The 16,597-nt window shown below is 36.4% G+C and overlaps 2 protein-coding genes across 5 annotated transcripts in view; one reads left to right on the top strand and one right to left on the bottom strand.

Annotated features, from left to right (window-relative positions):
- Positions 1-1,520: 1,520 nt before the first annotated feature.
- LOC125670387 (receptor-type tyrosine-protein phosphatase alpha-like) overlaps positions 1,521-16,597 on the bottom strand; it is a 40,688-nt gene continuing 25,611 nt past the window's right edge. For all 4 annotated transcript variants that reach the window (XM_048905514.2, XM_048905516.2, XM_056162505.1 and 1 more), the window contains 14 exons: positions 16,274-16,350; positions 16,064-16,100; positions 15,876-15,973; positions 15,629-15,757; positions 15,274-15,419; positions 14,775-14,910; positions 14,428-14,574; positions 13,808-13,880; positions 10,629-10,669; positions 9,644-9,775; positions 6,909-7,034; positions 4,902-5,056; positions 4,529-4,664; positions 1,521-4,237 (listed from right to left, as the gene is read on the bottom strand). In XM_048905514.2, the coding sequence (XP_048761471.2) occupies positions 4,151-4,237; positions 4,529-4,664; positions 4,902-5,056; positions 6,909-7,034; positions 9,644-9,775; positions 10,629-10,669; positions 13,808-13,880; positions 14,428-14,574; positions 14,775-14,910; positions 15,274-15,419; positions 15,629-15,757; positions 15,876-15,973; positions 16,064-16,100; positions 16,274-16,350 (1,520 nt within the window). In that variant the 3' untranslated portion in view covers positions 1,521-4,150. The remainder of the gene's footprint in view (positions 4,238-4,528; positions 4,665-4,901; positions 5,057-6,908; positions 7,035-9,643; positions 9,776-10,628; positions 10,670-13,807; positions 13,881-14,427; positions 14,575-14,774; positions 14,911-15,273; positions 15,420-15,628; positions 15,758-15,875; positions 15,974-16,063; positions 16,101-16,273; positions 16,351-16,597) is intronic.
- Positions 2,972-3,694, top strand: LOC125670389 (uncharacterized). Its single transcript, XM_048905519.2, has one exon. The coding sequence runs from the start codon at positions 2,972-2,974 to the stop codon at positions 3,533-3,535; it is 564 nt and encodes a 187-aa protein (XP_048761476.1). The 3' UTR covers positions 3,536-3,694.

The raw sequence follows: 16,597 nt of genomic DNA, 5'->3' as shown, positions 1-16,597 counted from the left end.
TCTGAAGAACGGCGGAAAGACCGCAAACAAGAACATGTCTACCACTCACTTCCGCTCGGATGTTAACCAGTTAGGCTACCATTAATGTCTAATACGTCATATGTACTTCCGCTCGGATGTTAACCAGTTAGGCTACCATTAATGTCTAATACGTCATATGTACTTCCGCTCGAATATCAACCAGTTAGACTACCATTAATGTTTAATACGTCATATGTACTTCCGCTCAGATGTTAACCAGTTAGGCTACCATTAATGTCTAATACGTCATATGTACTTCCGCTCGGATATTAACCAGTTAGACTACCATTAATGTTTAATACGTTATATGTACTTCCGCTCGGATATTAACCAGTTAGACTACCATTAATGTTTAATACGTCATATGTACTTCCGCTCGGATATTAACCAGTTAAGCTACCATTAATGTCTAATTCGTCATATGTATCCTGCTACCATTAACGTCTGAAGAATGTCTAATACGTCACATGTACTTTTGCTCGGATATTAAACTGTAGCCTCATTGGTTAATATCCGAGCGGAAGTACACATGACATATTAGTCGTTCTTTACATGGTTATAGACAACATACATCAAGGGAATGATGATGAAATGCGGGTTTCCCATTTACCCACCCAACTTTTATATGAGTTCGTGGGGAAGGATGCCAGTCGTTTATACATCATAGTAAACGCTAGGGGACAATATAATGGTGGTTTGTGAAGTTTTGGTACTATAAGCTAATGATTGATTGTATCTTGCTTAAGGCCAAGTAAAATTAATTAGTAGATTATCATTCCCGCCCGCCCCTCGAAAATCGCCCCGCCCCGTTTTTTTTTCAAAATTACGATTTCCGGATATTTTTATGTCCGGTCCGGTATCGTAAACGTACTTTATTTCACTTTGCCTTTTAGAAACCCAAATACACATGTAAGTATGATTTATAAAGCCTTTTCTCAATGAGAGGAGGCATTTTCAAGGTCAAGAATACCATTGCGAAAAATAAAAAATAAAATCCTCCCATCCGCCCCATTTTTTTGTGAAGTTTGAATGATAATCTACTAATTAATTTTACTTGGCCTAACGTTTCGCTCGAGAATTTTTCACTCATATGGAGATGTCACCATTGCCGGTGAAGGACTGCAAAATTCAGGCCTATGCTCGGCGCTCACGGCCTTTAAGCAGTGAGAGATCATTATAATGCCACACCTGCTGTGACACGGGGCCTCGGTTTTTGCGGTCTCATCCGAAGGACCGCCCCATTTAGTTGTCTCTTACGACAAGCAAGAGGTACTGAAGACCTATTCTAACCCGGATCCCCACGGGATCAAACTGGTCAATACTTGATATACCACCATTGACTTTAAAATACGATGTTTCAAAGAAAACATCCATATAATTTATCTAAATTTTTTTCGCACATGTAATTGTAGAATGCCTGTTAATGGCAGAATAACGTTAAACAAGTATGCATTTCACAATCGGCATCACACCGATTCCTGACAATGACTCCAATAATATAAAATTTTGAAAGTCAACATTTTTTTATTACAAAAATATACTTCAACTAACATTGAATTAATTTCTTTGATTTTTACACAATTCTCCAATTCGCTTACACATTGTTGAAAAGAATGCATTGTCAGATTTTAAAGTTTGCACATTTTAGTATATGTAAATATCAATATTCGTTGGAGGTATATTAAATACACAGTCGCTATATTGCTTCTCGGTGTATCTGAGGTGCTTCTCGGTGTGTTTGGGCCTTATAATTTTATTTGATTTTCCTCTTTGTTGGATTAATTTGACAGAAATTGTGAGAGAAGAAAGGTCAGTGATGCTTGTCCAAGATTTTTTAAAAAGCCAATCATTTTTTCTTTCATTAAAAAAGCAACTAAACTCTTTGCCTCTCTTTCTCTTTAATAACTACATTGTATATAAATTGATTTCGAATACTCAATAATTTCTGAAAATCGAGCATGGGGATTGTCTATAAAAATTTGAGAAACTTAGTGTTTCCATCAAAATTTGCAGATACCTAATTTTCAACAAACGATCGTGCTATTTGTTTAAACCTTGTTGGTATACAACATACTACATACACACATGTTTATCAAACGTATTCCATTATCACAAACGATAACATCTAAGATATTGTCTATCAAAAAACCTTTGTAGTAGATTGGGTACCATGTCACAACTGTGTGTCATTCAAAAGACCATGTGATGCGTGACATGATTACACTTGGAGATCTCGCTAACGTTCAACCAACTAATGCTTCAATGTTCTTTTGAAACTAAATTTTATTGTTTTAAAGTCAGAGACATTTTCTCTCGGCAGTTTTGGTTTTTACATACTGGAGTAACCTAGAAATTCATACTTTATGAAGGTTTGTATTCAAAAACCACATTTTGAAGAATTTTTGTATTTGCTCTTTCGTATGAAAAATTTCTTTTTTCTTGTGAAACAACTTTATGTTCCAATTATGGATTCTTAAAGTTTTATAGAGTAATAACTATCGATTCCATGTATTTATTGCAAAGCTGTAAAAATGATTAGATGTGTGAAAGTGAATGGCAGTGCCCGATTCGATGTAATTTTATACTGTTGTTAGTGTCTAAATGCAATAAACAAACATTGATTGCCTGGTTGTATTCTACAGTCCTTTATTTATTTCTAAAGACGTAGACAATAAGCATATACACTAGAAAAGTGCCACATCATGTCAGAACTCCTGAAAATATGATCTGGAAATTGATTTGGAAGAATACTACTGACCACAGTTTTCATTTGATTTGGGTATATACCACATATAAAACGACACATTTAATTCCACGACGTCTTGTTTTTTTTCAGTCAGAACCTTTGTGTTTACTATTTCCAAATGGATGTATAAATTTGTGTATGTGAAGACTTGACTAAAATGGAACTTGCTATGCGTTTCTTGACCTCAGTTTAGTGTTCTGAATCATGATGACAGAAAAGAAATTCCACATCCCTGGAGAAGACCAGGAACATCGACAACCGCCAATTCACTGGCAGCTAAAATACGATACCACTCATGACGTCAGGTTTGAGTCCATGCGGAACCCAACACGTCATGGTCAACTGCACCGGATTCATCGTGATCTCACAAAGGAAACAGAGCGTAAGATCCGCGCTTATGAACGTGGACAACGAATTCTCACTGCCGAAGTCCGAAGACACTCTCAAAAAGTTCAAAGCAGAATGACGACATTACGAAATATTACTAACAGCGTGAATAATTTGCTCTCTTTGAAATACAGTTACAACGACTGGAAGAAACACAATTCAGATGCCCGTCATAAATTTACCAAGACGTCAGAAAAATCACAAAAGCGCGAAAATCAAAAGCTTCTTTTCCGTGTGTCTCATCGTGAAGGCGATGAAAAGGGCATGACAGTCAAAACTGGAAAGTCACTTGACGATTCAGCCCTTCCAGATGTCACCACGATGAAAACGCTCCCACCACAGACCATAATTGTTCAAAGAGAACTGACGATGCCCTACTAAAGTGTTCTTGCATAGAAACCTATGCAGTTCCATGTTGGACTTTTCAATGGGGTCTGTATGAGAAGTAATTTTGTAGCCGTGTTTAATTATTTATCTGAATTGTCAGGTTATCTGCTGTGATGGAGTATGAATATTCAATAAAGTAGACTAGAGACATTAGCCGTGTTTAATTATTTATCTGAATTGTCAGGTTATCTGCTGTGATGGAGTATGAATATTCAATAAAGTAGACTAGAGACATTACTATGAGGAACAATCACACTCTATGTAGAGTAATGTCGGCTGTGAGTGGTGGGGGTTATTATTGTCAAAAGTATCTAAAAACCTATGTCTCATTGTTAATCGTTATGGTAAAAAGATATTGAACAATAAACAATAATACACAATGTATCATATAAAAGTTTGTAATGCATTAATGTGGTGACTTTACCATTTTCAATTTGAAAAACGCTTCATCTGCACTAAAACCTTGAACCTCTACAGTAGCAGTTTTAAAGTACTAATATTTGTAACTGATACTGAAAACAAGCCTACTGCTTTCACACAGTAAGGGTGCTACATGATGAAAATTTTCTACAAGGCCAGACCTAAATCTTAAAATCAATGCAGACTGATTCACTCTTGGTCCTTATCGACGTTGGCATAATCGTTGTCTGTCAAAAGGAATTCGTGTACAGCCTTGTAGCAGAAATCGTAGTCCTCCTATAGAAAACAATTCGGAGAAAAGCACATGATTATAACAGGGCAACGATTTAACTTTTGATATATATTTCTTTGGAAGCCTATATTTACATTGTAATGGTATTCACAACTAGACCTGGAGTCAAGAAAGTGTGTTTTCACATACCCATTACTGACATGTTAAACAGTCTTGCAGTTATTTTTTCTAATATTTTTGATGGATATATTACCTCGAATGCAGAAGGGCATACTTTGGTCTTTATGTACCATATTGACAGTAGAACAGACTTATTACATTTGATTTCGCTGTACCTGATTAGCGATGAATTTCGGATTCCTGATTTGGAACTGACGAACAGTTTGAAATATGTTCACCGCTTTTTCTGTGATGGCGTCTTGTATAGCGTACGACACGACACATAGCAATCCCGGGCCGGATATTCCGTCACTACAATAACGCCAACATTTAATGTTCTCAAATCAAACACTTTTGTGCTATAAAAGAATTCCATCAGTATTTTTTAAAACTCCCATTCCATTTGATTACGTTGATTTCACCGTAGCAGAAATTCATTATTACAATATGAACTGTGATATTATTTACTTTTGATTCAAAAGAACTTTCATTACAAGTACATATAGTGTATAACTAAAGTGTTAAGCTGTTGCAAAATGAAACGGTTACCTGCTTAATACAATTGTCTCCCCGATCAGTGAGCTGGCTTTTTCAGTGTGTTCGATTAGTACTGCTAGATTGGCCATTTCTGAGGCTGTCATTTTGGAGTTCTTTCCACTGATGCAGGTTTTTATAATCATGATCTCAGCACTCTGCTCCGTGTTCTTTATAGTACAAAATACTTCTATTATTAATATTGGGAGTATATAAACAAATGTACCTACAATGTTTGATAACTGGCCAAATATTACTCTTGATGTTTATTCATTTATTAAATAAACGACTAAATGGAAACACACTGGAGACTGTTTTTATGAAAAACAAATGTCTCCCCAGCTCCCCAAATTGGAAATGCTCCAAATTAAACCTCCTCCCTTTAATGTACTGCATGGTATGGAGGAGTAAGCATGAGCAGGAACATAAAGTAAGCAATATGAACCCCGATAAACTACATAGGAGACGTGTTCACAATTTATTTTACACCCTCCACCCCTCAGATCCACTATAACTTTAAGGACACCAATTGGATCCTCCTGTCCCTGCACAATGCATATCTGCAAATGACATTGGGGTATCGTACAAAATTTTAAGTCTATCGGATAAGCCACATCGGAGGAGAAGCGTTCACATGCTATTTTAACATCTCCACCCCTCTAAGATCCAATATAACTTTTAGGAGAATAATTGGTATGCACATCTACAAATGGCAATGAAGCATTGTAGAAAGTTTCAAATCTATTCGATAAGCCATATAGGAGAAGTGTTCACAAGCTATTTTACATTCCCCACCCTCTTAGATCCACTATAACTTGAAAAAAATAACTGGATCCTCCTGTCCCGACAATATGCACATCTACATATGGCAATGAAGCATTGTACAAAGTTTCAAATATATCCAATAAGCCATATGAAAGGTGAATATAACGAACAGTGATCAATCCCATAACTCCTATAAGCAATACAAAGTAGATAGCTGGGCAAACACGGACCCCTGGACACACCAAAGGTGGGATCAGGTGCCTAGAAGGAGTAAGCATACCCTGTTGACCGGTCACACCAGCTGTGAGCGCTATATCCTGATCATGTAAACGGAGTTATCCGTAGTCAAAATCAGTGTGCCAAGAACGGCATAACAATCGGTATGAAACATGTCAGACAGCATTTGACCCAATGATAGGTTGTATTGACGAACTAGATCGTTATAACGACCATAGAATTTGCGAAATGCTGACTTTAAACGAGACTGTTGAAACCCCTGTACCATCAACTTGTTTGTCAGTAGCTTGCCTCGATTTAAAAACTTACTATACGCAGAACAAGCTCTTGCGTATCGAATCAGTTGAGAGTTATAAACACCATATGCAGGTGATAATGGAATATTGCTACATGAATATGGGAAGTTGACGATGGAGAAGCTGAAATCATCCCGTTTGTCAAACAGTTGAGTTGTCAGTTTGCCGTTAATGTCTACTTTCAATAAAATATCTAAGTATGAAGCAGAAGTGGACGACTCTGTGGTGTCTTTTATTTCGAGCTCACAGGGATATATCGAATCGACATATGATTGAAAGTAATTATTGTTAATAGACAAAACGTCGTCGATATATCTAAATGTTGAATTGAAGGCCACAGCAACACATTTCTTCTTCTCGGAAGGAAAAGTGTTCACAAGCTATTTTACATCCTCCACCCCTCTTAGATCCACTATAACTTTTAGGAAAATAATTGGATCCTCCTGTCCCGACAATATGCACATCTGCAAATGGCAATGAAGCATTGTACAAAGTTTCAAGTGTATCCGATAAGCCATATAGGAGGAGAAGCGTTCGCAATATTTTGTGAAAGACAGATGGACGGACGGAAAGTACAAAACAATGTCTCCCCCTGAAAGAGGGGAGGCATAAATATAACATTCTTATCAGTGTGCAAAATTGGATCAACATACATTTTAAACGAAAAATATATCACATTCATGTTCAGCCCCCTCCCTTTCTTCTAACACCTTCGTGTTCTTACTCTGTTGGTTATTTCAACCATTGCACATGATGCGTTTACGTTCTCGTTGATGGCAGAGCTGGAGATCGAAGTCGCCATGTAATCGGACACACGAGTTTCTCCTGACGTCGGTAGGAAACTTCCAAGCTGGAAATGTATGAGATGTTTGAATTCATGATCTAAGTGCATCTTTGAATTTTTGTATTGATTCTTTCCATTAGATATAATTTAATAATATTCTTGTTTTTAAAAAATGCAAAGAAAAACGAGTCTCACAGGTCTTATCGGTCACCCGAGTATTACGGTAGTTAATAGTATTACTAGCTTCAAGGACTGTGAAATATATGATAATTTTCCTGACAGCAGTATGAAACAATACGAGTTCTTAGAAATACAAATGTCCCCGAAAGTTTCCATAGTGATGAAAGACATTATATACTAAATTATATGTTGTATTAACACCATCAGACTATTATGGACCAGCCTTAGAGTCAGTACCCTGAGGTTGTAAATTCATAACTTTGGTATGTCCATGTCTGCTTTTCCTATATACTAGTACTAGTATGCATTAATTTTTTTTTATAGAATCAGCTAGATTAAAGAAGTAATCTCTCGAATGATAAAGATATTACCATGTCCACTTTGGCCACCCCACACTGGACCAAACAAAACTCTACCCTTGAGATCATGAAATTTACGATTTTAGTAAAGGGCTACCTTCTTCAAAATATCCATTTTGTTTCAATTTAGTATCAATACCATGAAAGAAGATTTTTCACACATAAACATTTGGTCCTACCCTGGAGTAAGAACCTCTACTCCGGGGATCATGAAATTTACCATTTTGGTAGAGGGCTTCCTGCTCTACATGACTATATGCATTTATGTTTTCTTACAAATGTGTGTAGAGAAGACGATTTTTGAAAATTGGTCAATTTTTGACAGTTTCTGTTCCATCACTACGGTCCCATAAGGTGCAGGAATCCTGAAATTTACATGTATGCCAATTTATCCTAATGATGTTTAATGTTAAATTTTATAATAATTGGAAAGGTAGTTATCAAGTAAAAATTAAAAATGTTCCATTCTTGATGCACACATTTAATTGCCATGACCATTTTGGCCCCACCTTGGTCTCTACCCTGGGATCATTAAATTAGGGCTACCTGCTCAATTTAGCATTAATACCATTAAATAAGATGCTATTTACATGTAAATGTGTTACACATAAAACTATATGCCAAGTTTGACCCGCACTGGAGTAAGAACCTAGAACTGCCTAGGGGATCATGAAATTTGGTAGAGGACTTCCTGCTCTACCTTATCATGCATTTAGTTTTTCTTATATATGTAAGGTTGTAGAGAGGATTTTTGAAAATTGGTCAATTTTTGGCCTATTTTTTGCCCCGACCCTAAGGCCTCAGGAGTGTAAGAGTCCTGAAATTTACAATTTATGTCCCCCTTCTCTCAAAGATGTTCGTACCAAATTTTAAAAGAATTGGAATGGTAGTTATCAAGAACAAGTTTAAAATTTTCAATTGTTAATGCATGCACGATGAACGACGGACGAAAACCAATAGCAATAGGTCACATGTATACTCAGTATTCAGTAACAGATCACAATTCAGATACACTATGATTTCATCTCTTACAATTTTCTTAGTTGCAATGAAATAAGTTTAATATAAAGTGTGGAAACGCCTGAGGTGGGATCAGGTGCCTTGGAGAAGTAAGCATCCATTGTTATCATTTACACCCGCTGAGAGTCCTCTATTTTGATCAGGTAAACGGAGTGATCCGTAGTCAAAAACAGTATGTAAATAACTTAGCAATTGGTGGAAAACACGCCAGACAGAATTCGACTAAATGACAGGTAGTATTTGCAAATAAGATCATTATAACGACAATAGAATTTAAACTTAAGTTTAAAACTTGATCATATGCAGAAACATAATCTCGCACATCGAATCAGTTGATACCTTATGTAGGTGTTAATGGAATATTGCTACATAAAATTTGATATGGGAAGTTGACGATAGAAAAGCTGAAAGTCTCGTTTGCCATACTTTTGAGTCGTTTGTTTGCCGTAAAGGTCCATTTTCAGTAAAATATCATAATACAAAATAGATGTGAAAGACTCTTAAGCTGTCTTTTATCTCAAATTCACTGGGATATATCGACAAATGAATGAAAGTGAGTATTGTTTATAAATGAAACGAAATCAAGGTATGCCAATGTCAATTTGAAGGCCACAGCAAGAAATTTCTTGTTCTTATGTAAAATATGTTAATAAAATATGCATCATAAGATACAAAAACAGTTCAGTTAATAAAGTAGCACAATTTGTGCCCATGGGAACTCCAACATATCTTTCTCCAAAGACTACAAAGATATTGTCAATGTGGAACCCCAGAATCTTTTCAATATCGACTTCAGAGTACTTATGCGTAGAATTACGAAGTACATTTGTAATACTTTTGGATGACTGATCACACAATAAGAATATTTCCGAGCTCCATTTTTATTGAAAGTATGTCTAGCTGTCTATGATGATATAAAGTATATGATGGTTGGTGAAACTTTCACACCAACTTATGATCCTGTGATGGGTATTTGATTGATAGGCAGAAAGACAACTTTAATATTAGTCGATGGTAACATTATGTGAAAAGGGCACTGTGTTTTAAGGAGCATTCTGGGTATAAATCCTGATGTATTTCAACGAGCGTTGAAATCCTGTTCATTCCAAAACTTACAACATCGCTGGACTGTTTATCCAAGGACACCACGACTGCCGACTCTGTCGTCATGACGTAGTTCCACAGGTCCACATCCATTGTCGGCATCAGGGATTGCACCAACTGGAAACCACGGCTTTCTCCGTACGGCTGGGGATAAAATACAAATGTACTATTCTATGATACAATGACAATAGACGCAATACTCTATTATGTTCGAGTCCACAACTCTTCTTACAGCTATGTATTTAAAGTGTCTTTTTGCTCGGCTATGTTGATAGCAAGCTGAAACTTCAAAACAAATATTCACACACTTCACCATCGTCGGAAACCCACGGTTGATTAGGATTCGTTCCTCTCTCCATCACCTGTGGGTCCATTAATTCCTACTCCCTCGTTCTCATGAATAATTAATGAGGCAATTTGATTGGCCGCTCATAGTATACCTTGAGCGAATTTTTCCAATCAACAAGACGCTTTCAGTCCAATTTCGGTATACAATTGTTGTGATAGCAAATTGATGTTAATGCTACCTTTAAAGACAGAAGAGTTCCGTTACTATAACGATTACTTTGATTGGACAATATCTCTAAATATTTATTCATGAGAACGAGCGATTAGGATTGGCCCACGGGTGATGGAGAGAGGAACGAAGCGTAATCAACTGTGGGTTTCCGACGATGATATGTCATAGAAGAAACTAACTAATGAATATCATATACAGTATTATGATTCCTTGAGTTTTAGCGTCACAAAGATGACATCACATGCATTCAAAACGTTGCTTTACGTTCTATCCAACATCGTGGTATATTTTGATGATAATCTTTTGAAAGGTAGCTAAACACAGAGAAAATACGACGCAAAATTTATCATGTTATTTTTATCTTTACTTAAAATGAAAAAGATATGGCGTTTTATTTTCCACATGTTTGGTCAATCTTTGTAGCATGTGACCATCTTTAAGAATAAGTACATTATAATATGGTGCGAATTGACATACCGGTACTTTAATGGTCTGGATCTTTCCATGACTTGCAGCATCTAGAGCAAAATGATATCGTATTTTTGTTGTCATGTTTCCGTATCCTTATCAAAAACAAAATAGTTCATTTTCCGCTTCTGGTAAATCTGAACTTATAGTCATGGCTTATCAATTAAACAAGATCTATAATGAACAAAATAAGTTTAGCAATTGAAATATTTAATATAATACATGAAAGGTGAATATAACGAACAGTGATCAATCTCATAACTCCTATAAGCAATACAAAATAGATAGTTGGGCAAACACGGACCCCTGGACACACCAAAGGTGGGATCAGGTTCCTAGGAGGAGTAAGCATTCCCTGTTGACCGGTCACACCCGCCGTGAGCCCTATATCCTGATCAGGTAAACGGAGTTATCCGTAGTCAAAATCAGTGCGCCAAGAACGGCCTAACAATCGGTATGAAACACGTCAGACAGCATTTGACCCAATGATAGGTTGTATTGACGAACTAGATCGTTATAACGACCATACAATTTGCGAAATGCTGAAATCAATTGAGACCATACAATTTGCGAAATGCTGAATTCAATTGAGACTGTTGAAAACCCTGTGCCATCAGCTTGTTTGTCATGCTGAAATCATCCCGTTTGTCATACAGTTGAGTTGTCAGTTTGCCGTTAAAGGGAAAGGCAACCCCCAAAAAATTTACATTATAAATGATAGGATCAATTATATAATAAAGATTTGTAATACTATTCTGCTGATATACGGCCTAGATAAGCTTCACTACTAATTTGAAAACATTAAAAATTGAAATTCCAGCTATCTATAGAGGCTGCCATGATGTGGAACTCTTTTGTATTCAAGACCACAAAAATAATTTTGACGTCACATCGTCTGTTCCGGTTTTGATAAGATTCTAAGATCATCAAAGATGTGCATGTGGTAGATCTTACGAATAAATAGGTTGATGACTTCCTGTGAGGTAGTGAATTACACTATTGTGAGGGGGAGATGTGAATTCCGTCCCCCCCCCCCCCCCGAAATTCCCGACCCAACCAATTCATTTGAAAAGAAAACACTAAACTTTGGATCCATCATTTGTGTAATGACAAGTTGAAGTTAGAGACATTTGTATGAAGAAACGTTTACCGTCTGCCTGGTCTGCGACTCGACTGAACGTCTCTTCTTAATTTCTTCTTGCGAAGGAACAGGCTCAAATATATACGGCTTTAAACTTAACTGTTCGTGACTTGTCATGTTTACAGTTTTACTGATGAAATAAACCGGAACAGACGGTGTGACGTCATAAATTACACATCAATGGCCACTCTCTTAACGGCGGGTAATTTGAAATACATGATATATTAATATTGATTTAATTGTTAAGCAAGGGTTTTTGTTGTTAAAGACTGTCATTTACGTTATCAGTAAGTAATACTGTATTCATAAAAGCAACAATGTATTTAGAGTTGTCTTTCCCTTTAATGTCTACTTTCTATAAAATATCTAAGTATGAAGCAGAAGTGGACGACTCTGTGGTGTCTTTTATTTCGAGCGCACAGGGATATATCGAATCGACATATGAATGAAAGGTATTATTGTTAATAGACAAAACGTCGTCGATATATCTAAATGTCGAATTGAAGGCCACAGGGGCATGGTTTGGAAAGTAACAATTAGTCTCTTGTATGGCCTCCATTTGCATCAATAACAGCTATACAAGGGTGTTTCATGCTTCTTATCGGGTTACTGATCTCGAGTATGGCGGTCCGGTCTCACTCATGCTGCAGAGCAAGCGCCATTTCCGCTGTTATTGACAGTATGACGTTGTATTAAACGACGAAGTATGTCCCAAACAAGATAAATTGGTGACAAATCTGGCGATCTCTAGCAATCCAAGACCCCAACGTTGTTCTGACGTAGGATATCTTGTGTATATCGTGCGATGTGGGAACGGACGTTATCTTGCTAGGATATGCTCGCATGTTCTCGAAGCAGGAAGGAAACAACTACAGGAACAACGATTTTAAAGTCCCATTTATATTGTCACAAGATCTGTCTTACCCTGGTGGCTTATTCCACCCCAAACCATAATATTATCCTCACCATAGCGGTCACATTGAATGACGTTTTTGGGGTAATGTCGCTCATTTTTTCGTCTCAAAACACGAATTCAAACTCTTCCCCATTCCATTGCCGTTGAATCCAGCGATGACGTGCATTGGCCCATGCAAGGCGGAATTGACGATTATGTTGAGTTAAATGGTATTCTCTGGTCACTACTGCAGTGAGATGTCTTTGAGGCCGAAGGTTTGCAGAACGCAGTCTGGGGTTTTCACTCAATCCATTTAGCCTCTCTCCAGTTACAGGGCGTAACTGGTCTGCAACTTTAGGAGCAGCTATGAAACGATTACGTCTTGATGTTGTGATGATGAAACGATCTTGTCTATCAGTCGTTTTCCTTGGACGCCCTGATCAGATCAGAAACATGTCCAGTGGTTTGAAATCGGGTCAGAAGTCGAAAAATGGTGGACGGATGCACATTAAAGGGTTTGGTGACTTCTTTAGATGCGAATACTCTGCTCTTAGCATCCATATGACCGTTTTACGTTCATTTTCGGAAAGTCTCGGTTGTTTTCCTATTTAATTCTTTAGCAGTTCTTTGCCGCTTTTCCCCCAGGCGTGCTTGAAAAGATTTCCGTGTAGAAATTTCTTCTAAAACCGTGCGCGTTGAGCATAATATACTATATTGTAGATCCTTTATCACATTCGATAGCATTATTTCCGAGCGCCAGTTTCCAAAAATGTTTCGGGGTTTTGTTACCTTTGTATCTTGATTTTATGGAAATCATGCTAAAAATTTCAGATAGTTCTTTTCAAAATTACCCCATATAAATACTTGCTAAACTTATTTTGCTCAGTATATTTATTGCATACTACGTATTTCATAACTTTGATATTTGAAAAAAGCGAGTATGTATGCCATGATAATGTGTAGGTTTTATTTTTTAAAAATAGAATATTTCCTTTGCTTTATAACCCTTGAAAAAAACCGCATTGAACCAAAAAAAAAAAAAAAAAAAAAAGATTGCCCTTCTTCAAATAAGACTCTACTGTATCTAAGTATTTTTTTTAAAAATGTCTCAAGATAGCATAGCACTGAAGTAGCCTTTGTGTTTCAACATACCTTTAATGCCTTTCCGCTTAGGCTTTGGGTTTAAACTGTCAGCAGTGAACACCCCCCTCATTTCTTGTAATGTCTGAAGAAAACAGAAAGTGTTTCATAATGTTTTGTACATACACATTTTCTCTTTATATTTGCAAATCTCGTACAATACATGATCTGGGGACTCTGGCTACATTAAACAAATAAGCATATACTTCTTTTAAAAAGTAATATTAATTTGATTGATTGATTGATTGTATATTGTTCAACGTCCCTCTCGAAATTATTTCACTCATATGGAGACGTCACCACTGCCATTGAAAGACTGCGAGATTTAGGCTAAGGCTCGGCGTTTACGGCCTTTGAGCAGGAAGGCATATTTATCGTGTCACTACTGCTGTAACACGGGACCTCGGTTTTTGCGGTCTCATTCAAAGGATTGCCTCATTTAGTTGCTCTTCAGAAAAGCAAAGGGTACAAAGGACCTATTCTAAACCCAATCCGCAAGGGACAATATTACTTTGATGAATATATAGATTTAAGACTCTGGAGACAAAGGAATACAATTGTAGTTACCATTGTCTTTTATTGTACACGTTACAAGTGATCTCAAAATCATGAAAACAAATGAAAATATCAACCTTAAATTCTGCCGTAGTCCTCTTCTCTGACGAAGACGATGTGTCCTCAAGTTTGAAAAACTCCTTCGGGAAATTCTTCCTTTTTATTGATGTATTCTTCATATTAAGTGCCTCATAAATTGTATGATAAACATACAAATACTGGTCCTGTTTATAAATTTAATTTCATAAAGTACATATTACACGTTTGTTTTAAAGAAGAAAGGGTTTCTTAAAAAGTCAATCTAATTAAAAATAGATATAAATAAAGATAGGATCTGATTTTAATTAGATTGCTTAAAAAGTTAATTTAACGTTTCACACATCACTAAAAAAAATATTGCAGGCATTTAACATCAGACCCATACCCCTGTCTGAATCATGTTCATGCGATCCTTTCTCATGTGTCTAATGAAGTTGAACACCTGGACCTGGTTGGTAAGTTTGGCCTGTTTAAGAAGAGCATCCAGTGCGATAAAGGTACCCGTTCTACCTATGCCAGCACTGAAAAATGAATCGACAAAACAAAGCCTACAATCAAAACTTTAGCTTCGTTGGGGTGTCATTTCGTAGATATGGTTTTTGTATATTGAAACATTATATATTAATTAGGCACTTCGCTATGGTTTGAAAGTCGTAGCATAGGGATTCCTACGAAATCCTCGAAACTTTGGTTCACGTAAAATTTAGTGACTCCACAATATGATATCGGCTTTCTTACAAAGTATTGAAACGAATATCAGGGATATGGCGAATGGTAAGATAGAAACATGCATAATGCACGGTCGCTCCATGTATAATGCTGGAATTTCTAACTATTGAAATCCTTACAAGTTTGTCCAAAGTAAGATTCTGAATATTATGCACCTGCAGTGTACAACCATGGGACCAATGAAATCTGCCGATACAGAAGACACGTGATGATGGAACGCCACAAGCTGCACGTGATCAGGTGTACCATGATCTGACCAGGCCGTGTAGTGGAAGTGGTGAATGGTACGGCACTCACTGGTCTGCAAAAACACAAAATGATATTCTACAGTTAAGGTTTAAAGTAAGTTTTATTGATTTAAAATTACGAATGACATTAAAGCACAGCGATTTATTCGTTCGGTCCCATTTGTGACATCGATTCCTCCGAAAATGATGATACATCTATGACAAAGTTCAATCCCACGTGTTGTTACAATTACGTGTTGTTACAATTAACTTCGTTACAAACCACCATGTCCTCCAGTCGTATTGCTCTCTGTACATATGTGACATGTGTCTTTTCTGCTTGGACCGATATTTTATAAAGTCCGAATTCCAGAGTAGATCCTTTGTTTGGCCAATATTGCGCACATTTGATCTATCCAAAAGTAAGAACGCTGAGAAATATATAACATCTATTCCTGTAGTATCAAGGTAAGAAGAAAATTATTTTGGTATGAAAGATTATCAATTGAATAAATTTTCATTTTACGTACCTTGTTTTTCTCTTTAAGGTTTGTAAGCATAACAATTTTGCCACAATATGTCTGCCAAACCATTCTCCAGAAATCGCCGATAGTTGACGTCATAGGTCCTTGAAATACAACATAATAAGCCATCTTTTATTCATTGTTATTTGTCACATCAGTCTAGAATTCATAACAAATAAAAAAAATTATAATACCTTGGGTAGCAATGTAAGCTTTGTCCTCTAGCGTGCTCTACATGAAAAGAAAATCTGTCTTAAAATTCAGTCAAAAAGTGTAAATCGTATTAAACATAAATTTCTGTCGTATTTATTAATTTACATTATGTGTATAGTTTAAATAAAGCACATTGTTGTCTGATTACTTTTCATCTATACTTTACCATTAAATTGAAATAAGAAACTTACATCTATGTAGCTTCCGTTTATGTAGTTGGTATCAGGTTTTCCAGAAAGAGGTGTCAGCTGGACAATGGAATGATCATCTTTAAAGATGGTAAAGTATCATTACAAAATAACCAATCGATTTCAATAACGGTTCATTCAATGTTTTTTTATCATTTTGTTTGTGGATTGAGTACGTCAGTTGTTATATTACTAAATGTTGCATACAGATTTGTCGTGGTAATGAAATTAACTGTATACGACGTAACCTTGAAAATTGAGTCACCACCAAAAATAAAACGTTCTCAGTACTTATTGCAGATACTAACAGTATCAGTATTATTTCCA

Source organism: Ostrea edulis, chromosome 4 (genome assembly GCF_947568905.1).
Source record: "Ostrea edulis chromosome 4, xbOstEdul1.1, whole genome shotgun sequence".
Lineage (NCBI taxonomy): Eukaryota > Metazoa > Mollusca > Bivalvia > Ostreida > Ostreidae > Ostrea > Ostrea edulis.
Note: the sequence above shows the minus strand (reverse complement) of the source record. Positions and strands in the feature narration are given on the sequence as shown.